At 43.1% G+C, this 27,682-nt stretch overlaps 1 protein-coding gene across 3 annotated transcripts in view; it reads left to right on the top strand.

Moving 5' to 3' along the window:
* The window catches only part of LOC139374941 (protein Smaug homolog 1-like), a 102,715-nt gene extending 75,421 nt beyond the window's left edge, over nucleotides 1-27,294 (top strand). For 2 of the 3 annotated variants that reach the window (XM_071116200.1, XM_071116202.1), the window contains 9 exons: nucleotides 117-226; nucleotides 584-670; nucleotides 2,187-2,442; nucleotides 3,164-3,249; nucleotides 4,402-4,520; nucleotides 9,755-9,977; nucleotides 12,026-12,152; nucleotides 14,421-14,504; nucleotides 23,417-27,294. In XM_071116200.1, the coding sequence (XP_070972301.1) occupies nucleotides 117-226; nucleotides 584-670; nucleotides 2,187-2,442; nucleotides 3,164-3,249; nucleotides 4,402-4,520; nucleotides 9,755-9,977; nucleotides 12,026-12,152; nucleotides 14,421-14,504; nucleotides 23,417-23,445 (1,121 nt within the window). In that variant the 3' untranslated portion in view covers nucleotides 23,446-27,294. The remainder of the gene's footprint in view (nucleotides 1-116; nucleotides 227-583; nucleotides 671-2,186; nucleotides 2,443-3,163; nucleotides 3,250-4,401; nucleotides 4,521-9,754; nucleotides 9,978-12,025; nucleotides 12,153-14,420; nucleotides 14,505-23,416) is intronic. The other variant, XM_071116201.1, reaches the window with a different exon arrangement.
* The last annotated feature ends 388 nt before the right edge of the window (nucleotides 27,295-27,682 follow it).

Genomic DNA, 27,682 nt, shown 5'->3' with positions numbered 1-27,682 from the left:
CACTATGAGAGTTTTAATGGTGAGAGGGAATGTCAGAAAGGACACTCATATCAGTGTCGTTACATTGACTTACTACAGATGTGCTTAAGACATTTGTCTGACGTGTGTGCCTACAGATGTGCCGGCCTGGCTGAAAAGCCTCCGTCTCCACAAGTATGCGGCTCTATTCTCCACCATGACGTACGACGAGATGATGTCACTGACCGAACAACAGCTGGAATCACAGGTCAGTAGCAACAAGGAATACCTAAGGAAACTTACTAGGAGCATAAAGGCAATTTTAAGGAATTGTTACGGTAGTGAAAGTCTGTCTCCAGTTTCTAGTACTGTACTTTTGTCGTCTTCCTCAAAGAGCTGATAGACAAGGTAGACAGGATGTTATAAAGGCTCATTCATGCTTATAACAAGTTATAAAGTAGTATTCTTTTTTTTAATGGGAGGCTTTAAGTAAATTGATTCAGAAATGTTCAGTTGAACACGTTGATTAATTACCCTTTTCATTATGTATTTCTTTAACTTGTCGTTGGTGTGTGTTTGTGGTGAAGGAATGTTGAAAGAGTGAAATTATATTCATTTTCTGCAGAATGTCACCAAAGGGGCGCGCCACAAGATAGTCATCAGCATCCACAAACTGAAGGAGCGCCAGAACATGCTGCGCTGCCTAGAGAAGGTCAGTGGTGCAAGCTGTCAACTTCTTAGGTTGAGTAAGTTGTCACGAAGCTTCTACAATGTTTTGCTAAGTGAGGCCCAATCCCAAATCAACCCCTGAAACCTTCTCCCTATGCACTTATTGAAATCTAAGAACATTCGATAGGTATAAGTAATATGGTTAACTGAGCAATATTACCATATTGCTTATACCTGTCAAATCCTCTCAGATCTGTGACAGTCAGGGTCAATTTGGGATTGGGCCTGAGTGAAATAGGCAGACAATTGGGGTCAGCGTTTCACTTCCTGTCTAAAGGATCGGTCAACTGAAGTTTGGGCAGTTGCTCTTTTTCTTTTTCCTCTCTTCGTCTGTGCTGAGTGGAAAAGACTTGACAGATAAAAACAATACAGTATGTCTGAAAACCTGACTAGCTGTCTAGTCATCAGGAAGAGGGCCAAGTGAGAGACCTTGGATCCTTCCATTTCTCTTTGAGAGGGAGGTAAAAGGAATTGAGGAAACGAGGCTGGAGGAAGCAAAGATTCGACTGCTAGTAATGTTTTTAGACACAGCAACATCATTTGATGGCTTGCTCACCTGTCAGTTATTTTAGATCAGTACAGATGAAGAGGACACAGGTAGAGAAAATACACTTTTTCGACTAGAGTCCACTTATCCAGGAAGATAACGTCTGAGCCCTGTCTCTATAAGGGTCTCGGACAATGGCTGTCAAGGTCCCAGCGGGGTGTCTTCTCTTATAGGGCCTTCTAAATTCAAGCCTGACCTTTTCACCAGGGCTCTTCATTCAAAAAATTTGCTTCTGTGCTACATTTGTATGGTTTGGGGGTGAAACAAGACACCTGTTGCTTGGTATTTCAAGTTTTTATGTGCTTGCTTGCCACTCATGTTAAGGGCTCAGAAATGGATTTGACTACCAGCAGCAGTACTGGACAGGGGACACAGAGGATGCATCCAAAATGGCACCGTATTCCCTATAGTGAACTACTTTTGACCAGAGTCAAAATTAGTGGAGCGCTGGTCAAAAGTAGTGCACTATATAGGGAATAGGATGTCATTTGGGATGCAGACAGACCGGACAGGATAGTAGTGAAATGTGTGTATTTTTGCTGATGAGGTCGGAGAGCGTTTCCTCCCTTTCATGTCCAAAATATCCCGCCACCTGACAGCCGCTGTTGTAGAAAGGACTGACGGAGACTTCTAGAATGATCCTCCTCTGGGCTATGAGTATTTGTTTCCCTTACTGTAACGGTCCGGAACTGTTTGGTACCATATGTCTCTTTGATATTAAAGAAGCACCTTCATTATAGATCATGCTGACTAATTTCCTTTCTCCCTTCTCTCTGCTATATCTCCTCCTCCCCTGCTCTCCTCTCTTTCACTTCATCTTTACTGTACCCCTTTGTGACCTTCCCTTTCTTGCTCCCATTCCTTAATTCTCTCTCCTTCTATCACTTTGTTTCCTCCTCCTTCCTTTTCTCTCTCACACTCTTTCCCTTTAATTTTATCTCTCCTTTCCCAGGACGTGTTGGAAGGGGGTAACCTGCGCGCCCCTCTTGCCGAGCTCCACCAGATGATCCTGACGCCCATCAAGGCTGTGGCCAGCGACGAGTCGTTGCCCTCCTCGACCACACAGCAACCCCTGTTGAGCCTTGAGGGGAAGAGCAGCGCCGCCCCGGGCTCTCACCTGGCCCCCGGAGGAGGGGAAGGGGAGACGGGGGCTACCCTCATCGCCGAAGGGGACATCCCCGGCCAGTTCACTCGCGTCATGGGCAAAGGTAGAGGATCTAGTCCCATAGATTGGGAAGTTAAGTTGTCGTAACGTTGTCACTCGCACGTCACATTTGTGTGATAGACTTCACAGAAAGAAACCAAACACCTGGTGTCACAATGTGTTCACTATTTAACTTCAAAACCATTTTCATATTTTTCATTAGTCCACCATATGGTCCCAAATATTATAATTTTGCCTAATAGGAAGCCTGTGTTGACTTCTGGAAAGGTTTCAAACTTCATAAGGCTTTTTGCGTTTACTTGTTTTTGGGCATTAGGAGACTGAAAGCGATTTAACTTAACTGAATGTGGACATGCAACATTTTATTTGACTATCAAAAACGGATTAATGAAAAACATGCTAAAATAAACAATTGTAAGACAGCCCTTAGCCGTTGTATATTGGCCATATACCATACCATCGGGCCTAATTGCTTAATTCTAGTATGTGGGCGTTTTGGTTTCTTGACATTCCATAGACTTCCCTTCCTCTCCCTAACCACCTCAGTGCTATGTACTGAACAAACAGTGGACATTTTGGAAGAAATGTGGAATATGGAAATCAGTGTGGCCACGTTTCCCCTTGCTCAAACCCTGTGTCCTTAAATCCCCCTGCTTTGGGGAAAGTAATTCACCCGCTCTCTTTTTCTTTCTTTTTCTACCCTCTACCCTCTCCTCTCTTTTTTTGTCCTCCCTTTCCCCCTTCTCTCTCTCCTCTCTCTCCAGTTTGCACACAGCTCCTGGTGTCCAGGCCAGATGAAGAGAACATCAGCTCCTATATGCAGCTCATTGACAAGTGCCTTCTGCATGAGGTACACACACAGAGAGAGAGAGAATACTTTTCTTAATACAGTTTTTCAGACCCTTATTTATATAATGGGTGAATGTTTCACATTAGAGCAGCAGTTGTCATCTACATTTCAAGGGGAAACTGACTCTGCCTTTGTGTGTGTGTGTTCATAACCTCACAGTATTTTAGACATATATTACATTCTGTATCAGCTCAAGTGTGAAAGCTGGATATTGGAAATTGTAAAAAAAATACAAAGGTATACTGAACAAAAAATGTAAACGCAACTCGCAGCCATTTCAATGCTTTTTACTGTGTTACAGTTCATATAAGGAAATTAGTCAATTGAAATAAATTCATTAGGCCCTAATCTATGGATGTCACATGACTGGGCAAGGGCACAGCCATGGGTGGGCCTGGGAGGGGATAAACCCACCCACTTGGGCGCCGGGAGCAAGCCCAGACAATCAGAATGTGTTTTTCTCCACAAAAGGACAGAAATACTCTTCAGTTTCATCAGCTGTCCGAGTGACTGGTCTCATACGATCCCGCAGGTGAAGAAGCTGGATGTGGAGGTCCTGGGCTGGCATGGTTACACATGGCCTGTGGTTATGAGGCCAGGTTGGACGTACTGTCAAATTCTCTAAAACAACTTATGGTAGAGAAATGAACATTCAAATCTGTGACAACAGCTGTGGTGTACATTCCTGCAGTCGGCATGCCAATTGCATGCTCCGTCAACTTGAGACATCTGTGGCATTGTGTTGTGTGACAAAACTGCACAATTTAGAGTGGCCTTTTATTGTCACCATAAGTCATTTGTACTGTGTAATGATCATGCTGTTTAATCAACTTCTTGATATGCCACACCTGTCAGGTGGATGGATTATCTTGGCAAAGGAGAAATACTCATTAACAGGGATGTAAACAAATTTGTGCTCTATTTTAAAGAAATAAACTTATTGTGTATATGCAGAATTTCTGGGATATTTTATTTCAGCTCATGGGACAAACACTACATGTTGCGTTTATATTTTTGTTCAGTATATTTCTAGTGTAGTGGGGCCATAAAAAATCAAAATAAACTAACAAAGCTGAACTGCAAAACCCTAAGTCATGGTCTTTCTCCTACTCTTTGGCCCTGCAACCTCTCCTTTCCCCTCTCCTCCTTCAGGCGTTCACTGAGACACAGAAGAAGCGCCTGTTGTCATGGAAACAGCAGGTGCAGAAGCTGTTCCGCTCGTTCCCCAGGAAGACTCTCCTGGACATGGCGGGCTACCGGGCGCAGAGGAGGTAGATTAGACCCTACACACACACACACATTCCTCACAATCAAATGTAGACCGCATTATCTACCAAGAGAATTCTCTTCGATTATAATCACAGCCGTATATATCCCCCCCAAGCAGACACATCGATGGCTCTGAACAAACTTTATTTAACTCTTTGCAAACTGGAAACCATTTATCCGGAGGCTGCATTCATTGTAGCTGGGGATTTTAACAAGGCTAATCTGAAAACAATACTCCCTAAATTTTATCAGCATATCGATTGCGCAACCAGGGGTGGAAAGACCTTGGATCATTGTTACTCTAACTTCCGCGACGCATATAAGGCCCTGCCCCGCCCCCCTTTCGGAAAAGCTGACCACGACTCCATTTTGTTGATCCCTGCCTACAGAAACTAAAACAAGAGGCTCCCACGCTGAGGTCTGTCCAACGCTAGTCCGACCAAGCTGACTCCACACTCCAAGACTGCTTCCATCACGTGGACTGGGACATGTTTCGTATTGCGTCAGATAACAATATTGACGAATACGCTGATTCGGTGTGCGAGTTCATTAGAACGTGCGTTGAAGATGTCGTTCCCATAGCAACGATTAAAACATTCCCTAACCAGAAACCGTGGATTGATGGCAGCATTCGCGTGAAACTGAAAGCGCGAACCACTGCTTTTAATCAGGACAAGGTGTCTGGTAACATGACCGAATACAAACAGCTATTCCCTCCGCAAGGCTATCAAACAAGCTAAGCGCCAGTACAGAGACAAAGTAGAATCTCAATTCAACGGCTCAGACACAAGAGGCATGTGGCAGGGTCTACAGTCAATCACGGACTACAGGAAGAAATCCAGCCCAGTCACGGACCAGGATGTCTTGCTCCCAGGCAGACTAAATAACTTTTTTGCCCGCTTTGAGGACAATACAGTGCCACTGACACGGCCTGCAACGAAAACATGCGGTCTCTCCTTCACTGCAGCCGAGGTGAGTAAGACATTTAAACGTGTTAACCCTCGCAAAGCTGCAGGCCCAGACGGCATCCCCAGCCGCGCCCTCAGAGCATGCGCAGACCAGCTGGCCGGTGCGTTTACGGACATATTCAATCAATCCCTATACCAGTCTGCTGTTCCCACATGCTTCAAGAGGGCCACCATTGTTCCTGTTCCCAAGAAAGCTAAGGTAACTGAGCTAAACGACTACCGCCCCGTAGCACTCACATCCGTCATCATGAAGTGCTTTGAGAGACTAGTCAAGGACCATATCACCTCCACCCTACCTGACACCCTAGACCCACTCCAATTTGCTTACCGCCCAAATAGGTCCACAGACGATGAAATCTCAACCACACTGCACACTGCCCTAACCCATCTGGACAAGAGGAATACCTATGTGAGAATGCTGTTCATCGACTACAGCTCGGCATTCAACACCATAGTACCCTCCAAGCTCGTCATCAAGCTCGAGACCCTGGGTCTCGACCCCGCCCTGTGCAACTGGGTACTGGACTTCCTGACGGGCCGCCCCCAGGTGGTGAGGGTAGGCAACAACATCTCCTCCCCGCTGATCCTCAACACAAGGGTGCGTTCTGAGCCTTCTCCTGTACTCCCTGTTCACCCATGACTGCGTGGCCACGCACGCCTCCAACTCAATCATCAAGTTTGCGGACGACACAACAGTGGTAGGCTTGATTACCAACAACGACGAGACGGCCTACAGGGAGGAGGTGAGGGCCCTCGGAGTGTGGTGTCAGGAAAACACACTCAACGTCAACAAAACCTCACACTCAACGTCAACAAAACTAAGGAGATGATTGTGGACTTCAGGAAACAGCAGAGGGAACACCCCCCTATCCACATCGATGGAACAGTAGTGGAGAGGGTAGCAAGTTTTAAGTTCCTCGGCATACAAATCACAGACAAACTGAATTGGTCCACTCACACAGACAGCATTGTGAAGAAGGCGCAGCAGCGCCTCTTCAACCTCAGGAGGCTGAAGAAATTTGGCTTGTCACCAAAAGCACTCACAAACTTCTACAGATGCACAATCGAGAGCATCCTGGCGGGCTGTATCACCGTCTGGTAGGGCAACTGCTCCGCCCTCAACCGTAAGGCTCTCCAGAGGGTAGTGAGGTCTGCACAACGCATCACCGGGGGCAAACTACCTGCCCTCCAGGACACCTACACCACCCGATGTTACAGAAAGGCCATAAAGATCATCAAGGACATCAACCACCCGAGCCACTGCCTGTTCACCCCGCTATCATCCAGAAGGCGAGGTCAGTACAGGTGCATCAAAGCTGGGACCGAGAGACTGAAAAACAGCTTCTATCTCAAGGCCATCAGACTGTTAAACAGCCACCACTAACATTGAGTGGCTGCTGCCAACACACTGACACTGACTCAACTCCAGCCACTTTAATAATGGGAATTGATGGGAAATTATGTAAATATATCACTAGCCACTTTAAACAATGCTACCTTATATAATGTTACTTACCCTACATTATTAATCTCATATGCATACCTATATACTGTACTCTATATCATCGACTGTATCCTTATGTAATACATGTATCACTAGCCACTTTAACTATGCCACTTTGTTTTACATACTCATCTCATATGTATATACTGTACTCGATACCATATACTGTATCTTGCCTATGCTGCTCTGTACCATCACTCATTCATATATCCTTATGTACATATTCTTTATCCCCTTACACTGTGTACAAGACAGTAGTTTTGGAATTGTTAGTTAGATTACTTGTTGGTTATTACTGCATTGTCGGAACTAGAAGCACAAGCATTTCGCTACACTCGCATTAACATCTGCTAACCATGTGTATGTGACAAATAAAATGTGATTTGATTTGATTTGGATACACATAGACAGAGATATGTATACACTACCGTTCAAAAGTTTAGGGTCATTGTTTTTGAAAGAAAACCACCTTTTTGTCCATTAAAATAACATCAAATTGATCAGAAATACATTGTTAATGTTGTAAATGACTATTGTAGCTGGAAACAGCAGATTTTTTATGGAATATCTACACCGGCGGACAGAGGCCATTATCAGCAACCGGCACTCTTGTGTTCCAAATGGCACGTTGTGTTAGCTAATCCAAGTGTATCATTTTAACAGGCTAATTGATCATTAGAAAACCCTTTTGCAATTATGTTAGCACAGCTGAAAACTGTCGTCCTGATTTTTAAAGAAGCAATAAAACTGTCCTTCTTTAGACTAGTTGAGTATCTGGAGCATAAGCATTTATGAGTTCGATTACAGGCTCAAAATGGCCAGAAACATAACTTTCTTCTGAAACTCGTCACTCTATTCTTGTTCTGAGAAATTAAGGCTATTCTATGTGAGAAATTGCCAAGAAACTGAAGATCTGGTACAATGCTGTGTACTACTCCCTTCACAGAACAGCACAAATGGGCTCTAACCAGAATAGAAAGAGGAGTGGGAGGCCCCGGTGCACAACTGAGCAAGAGGACAAGTACATTGGAGTGTCTAGTTTGAGACTGGCAGCTTCATTAAATAGTACCCGCAAAAACACCAGTCTCAACGTCAACAGTGAAGGGGAGACTCCGGGATGCTGGCCTTCTAGGCAGAGTTGCAAAGAAAAAGCCATATCTCAGTAAAAATAAAAGATTAAGATGGGTAAAAGTACACAGACACTGGACAGAGAAACTCTGCTTAGAGAGCCAGCATCCCGGAGTCTCCTCTTTACTTTTGAACGGTAGTGTATATACAAAAAAAGTATGTGAACCCTTTTGAATTACCTGGATTTCTGCATAAATTGGTTTTCAAATATTTATTGTCTATATTGAATGCATCATTTAAACATTCATAGTGTAGGTTGGAAAAAGTATGTGAACCCCTAGGCTAATGACTTCTCCAAAAGCTAATTGGAGTCAGGAGATACCTAACCTGGATTCCAATCAATGAGACGAGATTTGAGTTGTTGGTTAGAGCTGCCCTGCCCTATTAAAAAACACTCACATCATTTGAGTTTTCTATTCACAAGAAGCATTGCCTGATGTGAATCATGCCTCGAACAAAAGAGATCTCAGAAGAATTGTTGACTTACATAAAGCTGGAAAGGGTTACAGAATTATTTTGAAAAGCCTTGATGTTCATCAGTCTACGGTAAGACAAATGGTCTATAAATGGAGAAAGTTCAGCACTGTTGCTACTCTCCCTAGGAGTGGCTGTCCTACGAAGATGCCTGAAAGACCACAGCGCAGAATGTTCAATGAGGTTAAGAAGAATCCTAGAGTGTCAGCTAAAGACTTACAGAAATCTCTGGAACACGCTAGCATCTCTGTCGACAAGTCTACGATACATAAAACACTAAACAAGAATGCTGTTCATGGGAGGACACCACAGAAGAAGCAACTGCTGTCAAAAAAAAAACATTTCTGCACGTACGAAGTTTGCAAAAGAGCACCAGGATGTTCCACAGCGCTACTGGCAAAATATTCTGTGGACAGATTAAACTACAGTTGAGTTGTTTGGAAGGAACACAACACTATGTGTGGAGAAAAAAGGCACAGCACACCAACATCAAAACCTCCTCCCAAACTCGACAGAAAAATGAATTCCCATGTTTATCAAAACATTTTTCAGGAGAATGTAAGGCTCTCTGTCCTCCAATTGAAGCTTAACAGAAGTTGTATGATGCAACAGGACAACGACCCAAAACACAGAAGTAAATCAACAAAATAATCGATTCAGAATAAGAAAATATGCCTTCTGGAGTGGCCCAGTCAGAGTCCTGACCTAAACCCGATTTGAGATGCTGTGACATGACCTTGAGTGGTTCACACCAGACATCCCATGAATATTGCTGAACTTAAACAGTTTTGTAAAGAGGAATTGTCCAAAATTGGTCGCTGACTAAATACTTTTTTGCCCCACTGTGTGTGTGTGTATATATATTTATATATATATATGACTTCCTTGGCTAAATGTTTTAAAAGGTCAATAATGTAGCTACAGAGCTTGTTCTCGAGTGGCAATACCAGCTGTTCTTGACTCATATACAACTCCACTCCGGAGATCAGGGTTCCCTGCATCCCCTGCGACCACGCTTTCTCCAACTTTCCCATCTCCTCAGTCAATCAAATGTATTTTATAAAGCCCCTTTTAAACTAGCAGTTGTCACAAAGTGCTTTACCTCCTTTTTATTTCTTTAAAAAAAAAAGATGATCCAAGTGCTATTTCTCTCTCCGTGCAGCAGCAGCAGTAGCCGGGGCTTCAGCCAGTCCAACTCTCTCCCCACGGCGGGCTGCGTGGGGGGCAGCAGTAGCATGTCGGCCCGCCGGAGCCTGCGCCAGTTCCAGATGCCCTCACGGAGCTTGCCCGGCGCCAGGCTTGGCCTGCTTGGCACCGCCGGCCTCCTGGGACCCACGCCGCGCAGCGCCAGCAGCACCTCCACCGGTCTCAAGCAGGGACGACAGGTGGGGACACTCCTGACTGTGCACTTAGCCACTACCCCTAGCCTATGCAATTGATGTAGAGTTCTTCTTTTGTGATGTTACATTGCAGAGTCTCCCTTTTAGGCAGGGACGGCATATGATCTAACCTTATCTTAGCCCCTAGCATCTGCCCACATCGGCGTCCTCAACTCAAATATTTTCACAAGTGTCCGATTAACATTAATGTGTAGTGTCTAAAGTCTGAGTTAACCTCACATTTCCAGATTTTGGCCATTCATTTAGATCTGAAAGGATTTTTAAGGTTATGTTATATTGCTGAGTAAGCCTACCTTTTTAATGGGAGGACATCCCTATCAGCTTCAATCACAATTTGGTTCACTACAGTAGTGGAAAATGGGTAGTGATATAAAGGGTATTGATACAAAGGGGACCTACATGCAGAAACAACAACGTTATTGTATTCTCATACTGAAGGGGTGCTGCGTATATGCCTATATACAGCGGGAGAAAGTAAAAAGGGAGAAAACCACTACTTGGTCAAGTGTCTGGATTCTGGAATCATCCCATCACACAGAGAAATAATCTAACTCCTAACAATACCCTCTTTCAGATCTGTCCCGAACTATCATTCCCTGTGAATTACATAGTTGTAAAGACAGTCATAGAAACAAATACAACCATAAGGGGGAAAACGCAAAGGGAAAGAAATCACCCGCGTGTCGGGTGAAGTGGCTGGAACTTGTAGGCGGATCCCGCATTCCACAGACCCTACATCACTAGTGCTCATTGGAACAGTTCTCCACTCCACAGCAGGGATAACCTGGCACACATCTGCTATGCTCCCCTTCTGCATTTCTTTATGCATCCTTACAATGGGAGGAAATTCCAAACCGCTTCCTCCACAGTCCGCACACTTTCTCCGTCCGACCATTTTTTGGGACTAAATCAAAAAGTATGGAATGTGTGTATTAAAATAAAGGAGGGAGGAGGGGGGAGAGAGACTGGGGTGAGTCATTGTTAGGGCGGTGGTGGTGGTGGTGGTGGTGTAGGGGGAGGGGTGACGGAGAGCAGAGGGGAAAGGGAGGAGAAGGAGAGAGAGCAAGTGAGCTAGTCAGAGGCAGTGAGAACAGTGCACAGGCATTTCCTGTTTTTCCCTGGCTCTCTGTATGGGAGGGCCGGGAAAGGGGGACAGCGAGACAGAGAGAGGGAGTGGGGAGAGAGAGAGAGTGGTGGAGGGGAGTAGAGGGAGAGAGAAAGAGAAGGTTGAATGTATAATAGGCAGGTTACAGAGAGGTATCCGCACGGCTAAAGTGTCAGTAGTTTGAGGTTAAACGGGGGGAGAGAAAGGGAGAACAAGAAAAGGTTGACTTTATAATGGCTCAGTAGTTATAGGCTAGAGTGAAAACACCTGGTGTGCCCTCCCCTAGTTTTTACACACTTTTATAAAGCCACCCCCGGGTGTGTATTTAGTTATGTGATAGTCCTAATTAATACAATTTTGCAGAAATTAATGTGAGTCCATTTTGATCAGAGTGTAACCAAAATGTATATTGCTCATGATTGAAATTGTAAACCAAAAGGTCGGACTATTGGCCTATAAGTCATGCTGAAGTATTGTGAAATGTCATTTTTAAATATAAATTAAATTGCACTTATTGAGTGAGGTGCTCTCAGTAGTTTGTCTAATGTAGGGACCTCAAACTGCAATTTGAGGGGGCCAAGGTGGGGGGGTGGGTATTTCAAGTATCGCCAACAATGTGCAGAACTGTATATCATTATATTATTTTGCCGTCATAGGGACATTAATATATTTCCCAACATTGTCTGTTAGTGGTTAGATTTGTTGCACCAGTTTTTGGAATTGTGCCAGTTTAGATGGTCTAATGATCCAAAGATATATGACCTCTAGCCTCCTAGTGAGCACAAAACTTTGAAAAGTCGTGGTTTCAACATCTTTTCAACAAAAAAATAAGTATTTTCAACCAAGCACAACGTCTTTTAAACGTCTTGTGCTCATAGGGCTATCAGTCTGTTGTGGCTGTCTGTGTGACTATCAGTTTGTTCAACAGGGTTTATGGTTTGCCAACCCCGGAGGCAGTAATAGCATGCCCAGCCGAACCCACAGCTCAGTGCAGAGGACCCGCTCCTTGCCTGTCCACACCACGCCACACACCATGGTCATGTTTCAGCAGTCTGGTAAGAAATCACACACACACGCACACTCAGTTACACGATACATACACATGCGCACACACACTTTGTCACACATTACTCACAGTACAAGGTAGTCCTTTCTATCTTTCTGTTCCTCTCTTTCTTTATCTTAGCCTCTCTTTCTCTCTTCCTCTTTTTTTCTTTTCCCTCTCTCCCTCCTTTTTGTATTGCCATCTCTCAATCTTTTATAAGCTCTCAGCAGCCTAACATCCTCAGTGCTACCTTCCTCTTTGTTAGCCTGGAGACAGATGCTGTAATGCCACAGGGCATTACACACACTGCTCTCATCTGCATACCAATGCAGGACAACAGCCTGAGGTAAAGATCCCATTCAAGTCTAATGTTCTGCTCTGTAATGGCTGGATCCTTAATTCTATTTTCAGCCGTAGCCGCGGGATAAACTGGACATCAATGTGACAGCGGGGATTTCCTCCTCCGGCCTGTCTTTCATAGGGAACCAAAGAGTATTCCCCCTTTTTTAGAATGGAGAGGAAGGAGGAGGGAGGGCGGTTTCAGGGGGAAAGAGGGACTGCAGCCGTATGTGAGGAAGGGAATGAGGGAAGAGTCAGTGGACTGTTACAATGAGCCTCTTTGTGTTGGGTGGCTGAGCAGCCCTGGCACCCTTTCCCTGCCTTTCTCTCTTTCCCTCCTTCGTTCTCTCCCTCCCTCCTACAGCTCTGCAGAGTCATACACACTGCACATGCACTCGGGGGTGGCTGGAGTTGGAGCCGGGCCAGAGTATGTAGCTGCCTGGAAAGCTAGGCTTGGACTCGCCCTCTCTCAATCTCTGTCTCTCTCTCTCCCCTATTTCTCAAACTGACGCTAGACAGATTAAATGATTGATTAAAACAGAGACTATACAGGGAGAATGATGGGATGAAGTAAGGGGAGTGTGTGTGTGTGCGTGGAGGGGCCAGGATTTGAGGCCTAAAAATAGCCAGTGGCTGACTGTTCTGTCTGTCCAGCCAGTGCGACGGCAAGTGCATAACTCGGCTCTTCTCTCAACCCACAAGGGATTTTCACAGCCGCCCGGGCTGCGTTGACTCTGCTTAAGGCAGGCAGGAGCAGCTTAAGGCTAACCGATGGCCTAGATATCCCCTCGTGATAGCTAGCTAAGGAGCTCACAACTGAGCTGAGGGGGCTGCTAGGCTAACAAGTTAGCAACTTGTCTCAGACAATCGCTTCTAAGTTTTTCTTTGGGGGGGGTGGGTGAGTTTATGGGTCCCCCTTGTGGCGGAACAGGTAACTTTGAATTTGAGAAGTACACACACACACACACTTCACTCACACATGCGCAACAAACCACCCCAATTTGAGTAACCCAAATGACTGGGTATTGTATTTAAGGGGTGTAATGTGTAGACAGTTGGTTAATTGGCGGTGTAGTGTAATCAGATTAAGCACGGCACACGCGGTGTGGTTGAATGGAGGTCATTGTTACGACGCCCGCCCCGTACAAACTGGGATTTGGAGCCCATGATAATTAATTCCTTTGTCTGCTGCCATTTCGGTGTGGTGGTGTTAGGAAAGGTTAAAGTATTGGGATCGAGACATTTTGATGAACTTCATTTCAACTCTTTTTTTTGTGCTCAATGGGAATAGTAGACTCTGATGTGGTATTTTGTGGTTTGTAGAGGACTGTGAAAAAATGCATCATTATTTTGATTGTAAAGTCTGAGCTATTTTCACAGTGGTTATGTTGATGTTGGAATGTTCTGGGGGTCTTTACCTGGCCTTTTTATGTATGGGTATACACACATTTATCATACTCTTTCAGTTGTTTGTTTAGCTTTTTATTTTAGCTGAGCTTTCACAGTGGTTGAGGGTACGTTGTAACATTGGTGGTGTTCTCCAGGTAGTTGGTTGTGGTTACATTGTTGTGTTGTTCTCCGGGTAGTTGGTTGTGGGTACATTGTAATGTCGCAGTGCTGTCCTGGTAGTTAGTTGTGTGTACGTTATTATAACATTGTGGTGTTGGTCTCCAGGTAGTTGGTTGTGGGTACGTTATGTTGCAGTGCTGTCCTGGTAGTTAGTTGTAATGTTGCAGTGTTCTCCGGGTAGTTGGTTATGTGTATGTTGTTGTGACATTGTGGTGGTGTTCTCCAGGTAGTTGATTGTGTGTATGTTGATGTCATGTTGCAGAGTTCTCCTGGTAGTTAGTTGTGTGTACGTTGTTGTAATTTTGCAGTGTTGTTCTCCGGGTAGTTGGTTGTGTGTATGTTGTTGTAACATTGTGGTGGTGTTCTCCAGATCTCCAAGTGCCAGTGACGGAACCAGACATCAACAACCGGCTGGAGTCTCTGTGTTTGAGTATGACAGAGCATGCCCTGGGAGGTAGGAGCACCACAACCATCCATGAACACACACATTCGAATTCACACACACCAGTTAATACTGGACTTCTTAGTCAATGCACACAGTACTGTATCTGATGTACCACTTGGTTTATTCACACGTGCGCACATGCACAGAAAGAAACTTGTACGCACGCACGCTCGCGCTCTCTCTCTCACTCACACACACACACACACACACACACACACCCTTTGCCCTCAGAACAGCCTTAATTCGTTGGGGCATGGACTCTACAAGGTGTCAAAAGCATTCCACAGGGATGTTGGTTCATTTTGAGGCTAATGCTTCCCACAGTTGTCAAGTTGGCTGGATGTCCTTTGGATGGTGGATAATTCTTGATACATACGATAAACTGTTGAGCATGAAAAATCCAGCAGCGGTGCAGTTCTTGTTACAAACGCGCCTGGCACCTACTACCATACCTTGTTCAAAGGCACTTAAGTATTTTGTCTTGCCCATTCACCCTCTGAATGGCACACATACACGATCCTTGTCTCAAGGCTTAAAAATCCTTATTTGACCTGTCTGCTTCCCTTCATCTACACTGATTGAAGTGGATTTAACAAATGACATCAATAAGGGATCATATCTTTTACCTGGATTCACCTGGTCAGCCTATGTCATAGAAAGAGCAGGTGTTCTTAATGTTTTGTATAATCAGTGTATACATGCGCAAATAAACAGACAAAAGGTGTCAACTTTGGAATTCCCTCTATACACGCACAAACAAACAGACAAAAAGGAGTGTCAACATTTGGAATTCCCTCTACCCAGAAACTGTTCAACCTCTTTTCAATTTTTGCCTAAAATGACATACCCAAATCGAACTGCCTGTAGCTCAGGCCCTGAAGCAAGGATATGCATATTCTTGATACCATTTGAAAAGGAACACTTTGATGTTTGTGGAAATGTAAATTAATGTAGGGTAAAATATAATACAAAGGAAAAAAAACATGTGTTTAAAAAAAAAAATTGTACCATCTTTGAAATGCAAGAGAAAGAAATATGACTTAGGAATCTAGGGGTAATTTAGATTTTGGCCACTAGATGGCAGCGGTGTATGCAAAGTTTTAGACTGAGCCAATTGAATTTCTGTTCAAAATTTTGTATCAAGACTGCCCAAATGTGCCTAATTGGTTTATTAATAACTTTTAACTTTCATAACTGTGCACTCTCCTCAAACAACTTCATGGTGTTCTTTCACTGTTAATAGCTACTGTAAATTGGACAGTGCAGTTAGATTAACAAGAATTTAAGTTTCTGCCAATTTCAGACATGTCTATGTCCTGGGAAATGTTCTTGTTACTTACAACTTCATGCTAATCGCATTAGCCTACGTTAGCGCAACCATCCCGCGGGGGACCCACTGATCCTGTAGAGGTTTTAAAGGAAAAAATAAGTTACGGGTGAGTCATTTGCCAAGTCATCGGGAACATTCATATGTCTTGTCAGAATGTAACCGTAAAACTAACGAAGCCAGCAACATACAGTGATTACATCCAGAGTCTCAACTCCCCAAAGATGATGGCTTGCCTGTAGCCAGACCTGGGTTCATGTATTATTCAAAATCATTTCAAATGCTTTAGCTGTGCTTGCTTGAACCTGCAATAGAACAGGCCCTCCAGGAAGGCTAAAGCAATTGCTTGAAATATTTCAAATAGTATTTGAGCCCATGTTTGGCTGTAGCCAGGGTGTCTCCACAATTAATCCACACGGGGATAGAAGGGTGGAGTGGACAGGAGATGAAGGGAGATGGATAATCGCAGTAACCATTCCCATGTGAAGTGGAGTTTAGTTTTAAATAAAGGGGCTGTTTTCTCTCTCCCCGGCCTCGCCAGCACAGAGGCAGAGACAGTGGCCCTCAGTGCTCGGCGCAGAGCTAGGATGGACAAGCACCGCTTTGTGTAGGTGGACACACACATAGGCCCAGAGCAGAGGTGGTTAGCTGAGGAGTGCCAGTCCCAGACTGGACCCTTCCTCTCTACTCTACTCTCTGCCCCTCCTTTCTCTCTCTCTCTATAACATACTGAATCCACAGAATATGAATTAGAACCAAAGTACTCATTGTGAATGGAATAACCCCGTGCCCTTATTTACAAATCGAGTAAATACTGTCCAATAGAAATCTGTCAGCTCTAAAAATGACCAAACTCTCTTTTAACCAATTTGACAGAAAGCTGACAAGTAATTTCCCTAATATTGACATGCTTCCAGACGTTACCCTGTTAGGCAGTTCTGTAGATCTGAAAGGATTGGATATCCATTATGGTGAACATTTCATCAAGCCTATGACAGGGAAAGGTGGCACTATTAGCATATCTCCAGATCTCCGAAAGTGCCACAGGGGGTAAGGGTTAGGGGTTGGTGCATTGTTAACATGGGCCTACATAACTCTCCCTATTCCATTTATAGTCCACTACTTTTGACCAGTGCCGATAGAGCTCTGGTCAAAGGTATTGCACTATATAGGGAATAGGGTTCCATTTGGAATGTCATGAGACCCTCGACCACACAGGAACTCCAATAATAATAAATTGTTGTATGTAATGCACCCTGGTCCATAGGACAGGGGCATTGTCCACCCTCCCTCCCAGAAGCCTGGATGGGATGAGAGAGCCAAGCCTATGAGTTCGTAGCTTCAACCCCGCAGGGCACACACCAATTGATTAATGGACTGCTGAATGTAGATTTTTTTTGTGTGTTTGCTCTTCAGAATGTCTATCTCTAAGCTACCCAAGAAAGGGCTGAAAATAGCCCATAATAATAAATGTAGCCTTAGAAATAAGGTTCATGAAATCAATAACTTGCTAACATCAGATAACATATTTAGCCTTTTCTGAGACTCGCGTAGATAATTAATTTGATGATACAGCAGTGCAATACAAGGATATAACATCAATAGAAGAGACACAAATGCTTATGGGGGAGGTGTTGCTGTATATATTCAGAGCCATATCCCTGTCATACTTAGAGAAGATCTTATGTCAAGTGTTGTGGTTGCAGGTTCACTTGGCATATCTAAAGCCTTTTCTTTTGTGGTGTTGCTATAGGCCACCAAGTGATAAGTCAGTATCTAAATAATAAACTCAGCAAAAAAAGAAACATCCCTTTTTCAGGACCCTGTCTTTCAAAGATAATTTGTAAAAATCCTAATAACTTCACATACAGCCTTGCGAAAGTATTCGGCCCCCTTGAACTTTGCGACCTTTTGCCACATTTCAGGCTTCAAACATAAAGATATAAAACTGTATTTTTTTGTGAAGAATCAACAACAAGTGGGACACAATCATGAAGTGGAACGACATGTATTGGATATTTCAAACTTTTTTAACAAATCAAAAACTGAAAAATTGGGCGTGCAAAATTATTCAGCCCCCTTAAGTTAATACTTTGTAGCGCCACCTTTTGCTGCGATTACAGCTGTAAGTCGCTTGGGGTATGTCTCTCTCAGTTTTGCACATCGAGAGATTTTTTCCCATTCCTCCTTGCAAAACAGCTCGAGCTCAGTGAGGTTGGATGGAGAGCATTTGTGAACAGCAGTTTTCAGTTCTTTCCACAGATTCTCGATTGGATTCAGGTCTGGACTTTGACTTGGCCATTCTAACACCTGGATATGTTTATTTTTGAACCATTCCATTGTAGATTTTGCTTTATGTTTTGGATCATTGTCTTGTTGGAAGACAAATCTCCATCCCAGTCTCAGGTCTTTTGCAGACTCCATCAGGTTTTCTTCCAGAATGGTCCTGTATTTGGCTCCATCCATCTTCCCATCAATTTTAACCATCTTCCCTGTCCCTGCTGAAGAAAAGCAGGCCCAAACCATGATGCTGCCACCACCATGTTTGACAGTGGGGATGGTGTGTTCAGCTGTGTTGCTTTTATGCCAAACATAACGTTTTGCATTGTTGCCAAAAAGTTCAATTTTGGTTTCATCTGACCAGAGCACCTTCTTCCACATGTTTGGTGTGTCTCCCAGGTGGCTTGTGGCAAACTTTAAACAACACTTTTTATGGATATCTTTAAGAAATGGCTTTCTTCTTGCCACTCTTCCATAAAGGCCAGATTTGTGCAATATACGACTGATTGTTGTCCTATGGACAGAGTCTCCCACCTCAGCTGTACATCTCTGCAGTTCATCCAGAGTGATCATGGGCCTCTTGGCTGCATCTCTGATCAGTCTTCTCCTTGTATGAGCTGAAAGTTTAGAGGGACGGCCAGGTCTTGGTAGATTTGCAGTGGTCTGATACTCCTTCCATTTCAATATTATCGCTTGCACAGTGCTCCTTAGGATGTTTAAAGCTTGGGAAATCTTTTTGTATCCAAATCCGACTTTAAACTTCTTCACAACAGTATCTCGGACCCGCCTTCCTTGTTCTTCATGATGCTCTCTGCGCTTTTAACGGACCTCTGAGACTATCACAGTGCAGGTGCATTTATACGGAGACTTGATTACACTTGTATTGTATTTATCATCATTAGTCATTTAGGTCAACATTGGATCATTCAGAGATCCTCACTGAACTTCTGGAGAGAGTTTGCTGCACTGAAAGTAAAGGGGCTGAATAATTTTGCACGCTAAATTTTTCAGTTTTTGATTTGTTAAAAAAGTTTGAAATATCCAATAAATTTCGTTCCACTTCATGATTGTCTCCCACTTGTTGTTGATTCTTCACAAAAGAAGAATCGCAAGGCACTGTATCTTCATTGTAAAGGGTTAAACTCTGTTTCCCATTCTTGTTCAATGAACCATAAACAATTAATGAACTTGCACCTGTTTATGTCTCGGTCGTTAAGACACTTAACAGCTTACAGAGGGTACAATTAAGGTCATAGTTATGAAAACTTATGACACTAAAGAGACTTTTCTACTAATTGAAAAACACCAAAGGAAAGATGCCCAGGGTCCCTGCTCATCTGCATGAACGTGCCTTGGTCATGCTGCAAGGAGGCATGAAGACTGTAGATGTGGCCAGGGCAATAAATTACAATGTCCGTAATGTGAGATGCCTTAGACAGCGCTACAGGGAGACAGGATGGACAGCTGATCGTCCTCGTAGTGGCAGACCGTGTGTAACAACACCTGCACAGGATCTGTACATCCGAGCATCACACCTGCGGGACAGGTACAGGATGACAACAACAACAACTGCCTGAGTTACACCAGGAACGCACAATCCCTCCATCAGTGCTCAGACTCTCCGCAATAGGCTGAGAGAGGCTGGACTGAGGGCTTGTAGGCCTGTTGTAGGCAGGTCCTCACCGGACATCACCGGCAACTATGTCGCCTATGGGCACAAATCCACCGTCACAGGGCCAGACAGGACTGGCAAAAAGTGCTCTTCACTGACGAGTCGTAGTCTTGTCTCACCAGGGGTGATAGTCGGATTTGCGTTCATCTTCGAAGGAATGAGCGTTACACCGAGGCCTGTACTCTGGAACGGGATTGATTTGGAGGTGGAGGGTCTGTCATGGTCTGGGGCAGTGTGGCACAGCATCATCGGACTGAGCTTGTTGTCATTGCTGGCAATCTCAGCACTGTGCATTACAGGAAGACATCCTCCTCCCTCATGTGGTACCCTTCCTGCAGGAACTTGCAGGTGCCTTGGTGGAAGAGTGGGGTAACATCTCACAGCAAGAACTGGCAAATCTGGTGCAGTTCATGAGGAGGAGATGCACTGCAGTACTTAATGCAGCTGGTGGCCACAACAGATACTGACTGTTACTTTGATTTTGACCCCCTCTTTGTTCAGGGACACATTATTCAATTTCTGTTAGTCACATGTCTGTGGAACTTGTTCAGTTTATGTCTCAGTTGTTGAATCTTATGTTCATACAAATACTTACACATTTTAAGTTTGCTGAAAATAAATGCAGTTGACAGTGCAAGGATATTTATTTTTTTGCTGAGTTTGTGTGAAATGCTTGATAGTGAATGTGATGTAAACAGAGAGGTCTGCTTTCTTGGGGACCGGAATATTGACTGGTTTTCATCAAGAGAAAGCTTCTCACTGTAACCAGTGCCTGTAATCTGGTTCAGGTTATTAATCAACCTACCAGGATGTTTACAAACACTACAGGAACAAGATCGTCCACATGTATCGATCACATTTTTACTAATACTGTAGAACTTTGTTCTAAAGCTGTATCCGTAGTGGCTATATCCAGGAAAGCCAAAGTTCCAATAGCTGAGCCTAAAATAGTGTATAAGAGACCATACAAAAGATTTTGCAGTGACTCTTATGTGGATGATGTTAAAAAAAGGTGTTGGTCTGATGTGTTTAATGAGGAGCATCCAGATGCTGCACTTGATGAATTTATGAAATTGCTTCTTCTAATTATTGTTAAACATGCACCTGTTAAGAAACTGACTGTTAAACCGGTTCAGGCTCCATGGATTGATGAGGAATTTAACAATTGTATTGTTGAACGAGATGGGGCAAAAGGAGTGGCTAATATGTCTGGCTGCACATCTGATTGGCTTACTTACTGAAAATTGAGAAATGATGTGACTAAACTCAACAAAAACAAGAATAAACTATTATTTATTTATTTATTTAACTAGGCAAGTCAGTCAAGAACAAATTCTTATTTTCAATGACGGCCTAGGAACAGGGGCAGAACGACAGATTTGTACCTTGTCAGCTCGGGGATTTGAACTTGCAACCTTCCGGTTACTAGTCCAACGCTCTAACCACTAGGCTACCCTGCCGCCCATTATGAAGCCAAGATCAATGATATAAATAATTATGGAAAACAACTTGAGTAGTTTAAATGGAATTATGGGCAGAAAGACAAATTCAACTCACTCTTTCATCGAATCAGATTGCTTATTCATCACACAACCATTTGATGTTGCCACTTATTTTAATGATTACTTCATTGGCAAAGTGGGCAAACTTAGGCAGGAAATGCCAACAATAAACATACAAATGATGAAATAAAAGCATTACAAGTTTGAATTTTGTAAAGTCCGTGTGGGAGAGGTGGGAAGAGTATTGTTATCGATCAATACTGACAAACCTGGCATTGACAACTTAGATGGACAGCTACTGAGGGTGGTAGCTGACTATTGCCAGTCCTTTATGTCATATCATTAATCTGAGCCTAGAGGAAAGTCTTTGTCCTCAGGCCTGGAGGGAAGCCAAAGTAATTCTGCTACCCAAGGGTGGTAAAGCGGCCTTTAATGGTTCTAACAGCAGACCTATAAGCTTGCTGCCAGCTCTTAACAAACTGTTGGAAAAAATTGTGTTTGACCAAATATAATTCTATTTCTCTGTAAACAAATTAACAACAGACTTTCAGCATGCTTATAGAGTTGGGCACTCAACATGCACTCAGCACTGACACAAATGACTGATGATTGGTTGAAAGAAATTGATAATAATAAGATTGTGGGAGCTGTGTTGTTAGATTTCAATACAGCCTTTGATATTATTGACCATAACCTGTTGTTGAAAAAACTTGTGTTATGGCTTTTCAATCTCTGCCATATTGTGGATTTAGAGCTATCTAATTTAACTCAAAGGGTTTTCTTTAATGGTAGCTTCTCTAATGTCAAACCTGTAAAATGTGGTGTAACGCAGGGCAGTGCTCTAGGCCCTCTACTCTTTTCACCAATGACCTGCCACTGGCATTAAACACAGCATGTGTGTCCATGTATGCTGATGATTCAACCATATACACATCAGCAACCACAGCTAATGCAGCCACTTAAACCCTTAACAAAGGGTTGCAGTCTGTTTTGGAATGGGTGGCCAGTAATAAACTGGTCTTGAACATCTCTAAAACTAAGAGCATTGTATTTGGTACAAATCATTCCTTAAGTTCTAGACCTCTGAATCTGGTAATGAATGGTGTGGCTGTTGAACAAGTTGAGGAGACTAAATTACTTGGTGTTACTTTAGATTGTAAACTGTCATGGTCAAAACATATAGATTCAATGGTTGTAAAGATGGGGAGAAGTCTGGGGGTAATAAAGAGATGCTCTGCTTTTTTGACATCACACTCCAAAAAGCAAGTTCTGCGGGCTCTAGTTTTAGTCGTGTGGTCCAGTGCTGCAAGGAAAGACCTAGTTAAAAGCTGCAGCTGGCCCAGAACAGCACGTACTGCTCTTCATTGTAATCAGAGGACTGATATAAATATGCATGCCTGTCTCTCTTGGCTAAGAGTTGAGGAGAGACAGACTGCATCACTTATTTTTATAAGAGACATTAAATCCCAAATAGTTTGTATAGTCAACTTACACAGTTCTGACACACACCTATCCCACCAGGCATGCCACCAGGGTACTTTTCACAGTCCCCAAATCCAGAACATAGTCAAGAAAGCGTACAGTATTATATAGAGCCCTTATTGCATGGAACTTCCTTCCATCTCATTTTGCTCAAATAAACAGCAAACCTTGTTTCAAAAAACAGATAAAGCAACACCTGGTGGCACAATGCCTCTCCCCTATTATTTGACCTAGATAGTTTGTGTGTATGTATTGATATGTAGACTACGTGTGCCTTAAAAAAAATGTATGTAGTTCTGTCCTTGGTGTTTTTGTCTGTTGATATTCTGTATTATATTTCATGTTTTGTGTGGACCCCAGGAAGAGTAGCTGCTGCTTTTGCAATAAAATACCATTTACCAAAATAACAATACATAGGATTTATATAGCTTGTTTCTAAGGTCCAAAGACACCTAAGTCCATTGGGCTCCGGTCAAAGGTAGTGCACTATGTTGGGAATCGGGTGTCATTTAGGACATAACCCAGGTCCTCTTTGTTTGTCCAGCTAGGCCAGATGCAACAGTTTTTTGTTTTGAAACATTCCGTCTGTATTTGTCCAGTTGTTATTCTTATTCCTATCTGATGGTTTGTCCTATGTCCCTCCCTCCTGTGTGTCTAGATGGAGTTGACCGCACATCCACCATCTGAGAGTAGGACCTGAAGGAGACCCGGGGACATCTGGTCCCACACACACCCCCCACACACACACACACACACCCCACAGCCAATGGGAGAGGTCAACCGGGGTGGTTGCTGGGCTGCAAATCATGCCACGGCGAGCCAATCCGCAAAAACTGCTAACGCAGTAGCACATTGGCATGTTACCATCACAACAAAACACGGTCACGCCCCCAGCACACTCATAAGTACCTGGGCTTCAGTGATGGATGAGAAATGCAGTGCAGACTCCTTTCCCCACCCAGTATAACTACCCACAACTGTGCCGGAGGAGTGCCCTCTGCTGGGCTGGGGAAATATAGCAGCGCTGGGGGTCAGAATCGGCCAACAACCGATTGGCAGACCCTGGACCCAGTTGAAGGGGGAGTAGTGCATTATGGGTACTGTAGTATATCATGCTATAAGAGTCAAGACTGTAGACTTCCCTTCTCCGGCCCCAGTCCCCACACCAGTTCGCACCAGTCAGCATTTCTACCGGCCGTACCATATGACGTCTCACTGAGTCAAAAACAAACACAAGACAAGTAAGTAAATAATCAAAGTGGGACACATTGTGAGAGAAGCCTCGGCATTCATCTCACTGTTTGGGAGTTTTAGGGAGGAAGTTTTTCAAAAGACCCCTATGCTCTGTATAGGTGACAGAAAAAAAGCATTTTTACATGTATGTATTGTTTACATAAGATGCTACTATGGTACCGAAACATTTATACATTTCAGCTATGAATGTTATCTCTTATATTTTATTTTTTTAAATACATTTTGGGAAAGTAGTAGCATACTACCGTACTAGTCGCTTAATAGACTAACGTCCCACAGTAGCTATCATAGTTTACAACCAACATTATCATAGTTTTTTTTGCTTTTTGTTTCTTTCTTTCGCTTACCAGCAGCCAAGCTGTGTGAAAATGAAAACGCTAAAAGGAGAGCAGGATGAAGTGGAAGTGTGTAGAAGGAAAAACAGAAATGAGAAGAGATGGGAGGAGGGGAAATAAAAGTGGGGAGACACAGGATGGTCTGTACCAAGTGATTTAGAAGGAGAAGAGGACGTTAGTGATGATGGATCCATGTCAGAGGCAGGGACTTTGATTTGAAACGACAGGAAAATTGTGTAGTAGTAGCGTTGTGGTGAAGTTCTGGGTAAATGTTATAGACAGGCCAATATATATAATCTTTTAGAATTCTTTAATCTTTGTCCCTGCAGACTATGCATTGAAAGTTTATGCTGTTAATTTGCTTGGGCTGTGTCTGGATTTGGTAGTGAGGTTTCTTTAACAGGTGCACAACGTTGTGTGACCTATTCTCTAATTAGGGCTAGTCAGTGTGGGTCAGTAGTATTTTCAATGTGTCTCATTGTGAAATAGAATGAGGATTACATGTGTGTTTTCAGTCCAGGGTAGGTACTATAGCGTTGTATGCTATATGCTCTCATTTTACTAGGAAGTAAGAGATGGTCAAAGATGTTCTGAATCAAGGAGAAAAGATGTACACAGAGGACAGGGGAATCAGGAAGTAGCTTTGGCGGATGTAAACGAGAAGGTTGCTGGGGAGGTTTCCTTTCCCTCAAGCAGCATAGAAACACCAACCCATGAAGGGTTTAAAACTAGTTTAAATTCCCGAGAATACTCTTTTTAGTACTTAACTCCACCTAGTGGCAAAATGCAGTTAGACAGCCAGGCACTTGGAATGAGGCTTTTTGTACTTCAATTTCTTGTTTGTTTTTTTGTCTTAATATTTGTCTTAACCCTAACCCTTGGTTCATTGTTGTCTGCATGACATGCTATAAGGGTAGGTTCATGGTAAAATAAGCTCTTTAAAGCTGAATTATGCTCTGTTGTTATTAGCCACTGCCATTCTGTAAGTGGGTGTTTTGTGCATGGAAGATCACGCTAATATATTGTGCCTGAATGGGCATCCTGATTTGGTGTGGTGTTTTGTGAGGGTTTTTGCGCAACTTTTTGGGTTAGTTTATTTTTGAATTATTGTGTGTCTCGTTTTCTTGTTCTGCACTTGGTGTTGTGATATTTTACTACAGCTTGTTCTGCACTTGGTGCAGCAATAGAAATGGCAAGTATGTGCAATAAACGTTCATCAGTGGGGAGAGGCAAGTGGTTTGGAGAGGAAAGGTTAAGAGTTTTGTAGTTCAGAAAAAGGGACTTGACTTATTGTGGAGGTGAACTTGTAGTGAGATGAAACCAGCTTCATGCCAAATGCACCGTTGCTCGGCGATGGAGAACGAGAACACCCCTTCCTCTGCCAAAGTAACTACAGCCCACTCCCAAGTGCGCATTGAACTTAAGCTCTCAGACTGCGCCATCTTGTCATAAAGTAGGGTTGACCCCAGTCAAACCTTTAACCTGTTATTGTCAAAATGTCATTGATGCTTGTAGTAATGTTTCATAGTCAGTCAAATGTCACTGCTTCACTAAAAACGCATGGCCTTAACTGGGACGGTGACAGGAAAATTCAATAAAGCATGAATTGGCATGGACCCTTTTGTGGCACGGTTTGGTTTAGTGGCAGCATTACAGTATTGGTATACTGATGCAACATGCATCAGTGGATATACAGTACATGGTAGTTAGATCCACTTGCCACTGCCACATAAATTGATACTATTAGCAGATTCAAATTATTTATAATTTTTTTTCTATTGTTGCAGAGGTGATTTATTGTATTCATTTAGATGTATTATTTAAAGTACCACATTTATTAACTTGCTATGGCTGGTGACCATAAGTACATCTCAAATATTAACATAGTTATTTTTGTTTTGAACTACAGTATAATCGCACATTTTTATATTTAATAGTGGAGTAAAGAGACACTCTTTGTGTCTTGTTTGGATTCGTTTTTTTCTTCTGACTGACGGTTTGGGAACGCTTGCTATCCTGGTTGGCCAAATGTCTGAACGTGGCCACCAGCAGAACAAACAGGATAGGGGGCGACGACCCTTTTGAAATATTACCAAATAGAACAGGCCACGGTAACCTAGACTGAGATGGAGAGTCATCTGGGGTTATTTCTGTGGGATAAGGCCCTTTACTACTTTGGTACACTTCAGCTATGAGCATCGGAGGTCCAGGGATAGCCCTTTGGGAATGGGTAACCAGTGCTTACCAAGCTAACCACCATCTGCATGGCTAGTGATGACATCACAGTGGATGGCTAAGATATGTAGCCTATCCAAAAGACTGGCAACAACTCCAGGGCAGAGGGTAGCGCATTCTACACACTCACTACTGCCCATGAGGTTACGTGTGTGTGAATGTAGTGTACACTACAGTATGTGCCTATGAGAGAGCGATGGAGCAGAGGGAGTAAACAGAAGAGCTGTGAATGTCATTGATATATTACTGCAACTGCGTGTGTGAAGTAGCCTGATGACGAGTGGATCGGACTTTGACTCCTCCGGAAGCTGTTCACCTTGTGTAACACAAAAAAAGGGGGTTTTATTTGTATTTTCCAAAGCGCATCCAACCCCTATGAGGCTGGGATGAGAGAGATCCTCTGTACACACTGCAGTATTAACAGTTAGAGGATAACCTTGATATTCCAAATATATTATTATTTAATGGTTTTTTTTTACTGACATTTTTGTTGGTCATAGACACTCTGCACATTAGTCAAATATCGCATCATTATTCGATGGCGAGACTTTTTTTTGTAAACTCGAAGGCATCCATACTGTAACAAAAGTTCTACAGCTTTACTGTGCTCTGTTTGTTTGTTTTGTTTTTGTTATCAAAGAGCCGATGTCCTGTATTGACTGCAGGCTTACAAATATATTTGAAAAAATATTATCCTATGTTTAAGAAAAAACTAAATCTCCCAAAAAAAAGGTAATTTATATTATAGAAATGCACGAGGCTGGGAAGTCATATTTAAAATAACAAATGGCAGTGCCTTTTTTTTTACTCGACATTTACCCAAAATGTAAATGTGTTGACAGTCAAAATGGTGGCATCCTCCAAACTGCATACTAGGTCCTCTAGGACATTTTAAAATGTATCTTTTGGCGTCACGTTGTAGACAAAAACAATATGGAACACTTCTTTCTGGCCTCGTGTTGTCAGTGTATTTTTTTGTTTCTGTAGGTACTTTTCAATGCTGATATGAAGTTAGGAATTATACCTGTCTGTACAACAAACAGATGTATATGTTTTGTGTGTGTTTGCACGTGTGTGTCTTGTTGTAACTGTAAAATACT

Source organism: Oncorhynchus clarkii, chromosome 19 (assembly GCF_045791955.1).
Source record: "Oncorhynchus clarkii lewisi isolate Uvic-CL-2024 chromosome 19, UVic_Ocla_1.0, whole genome shotgun sequence".
Classification (NCBI taxonomy): Eukaryota; Metazoa; Chordata; class Actinopteri; order Salmoniformes; family Salmonidae; genus Oncorhynchus; species Oncorhynchus clarkii.
This window is presented reverse-complemented; position numbering and strand designations above follow the sequence as displayed.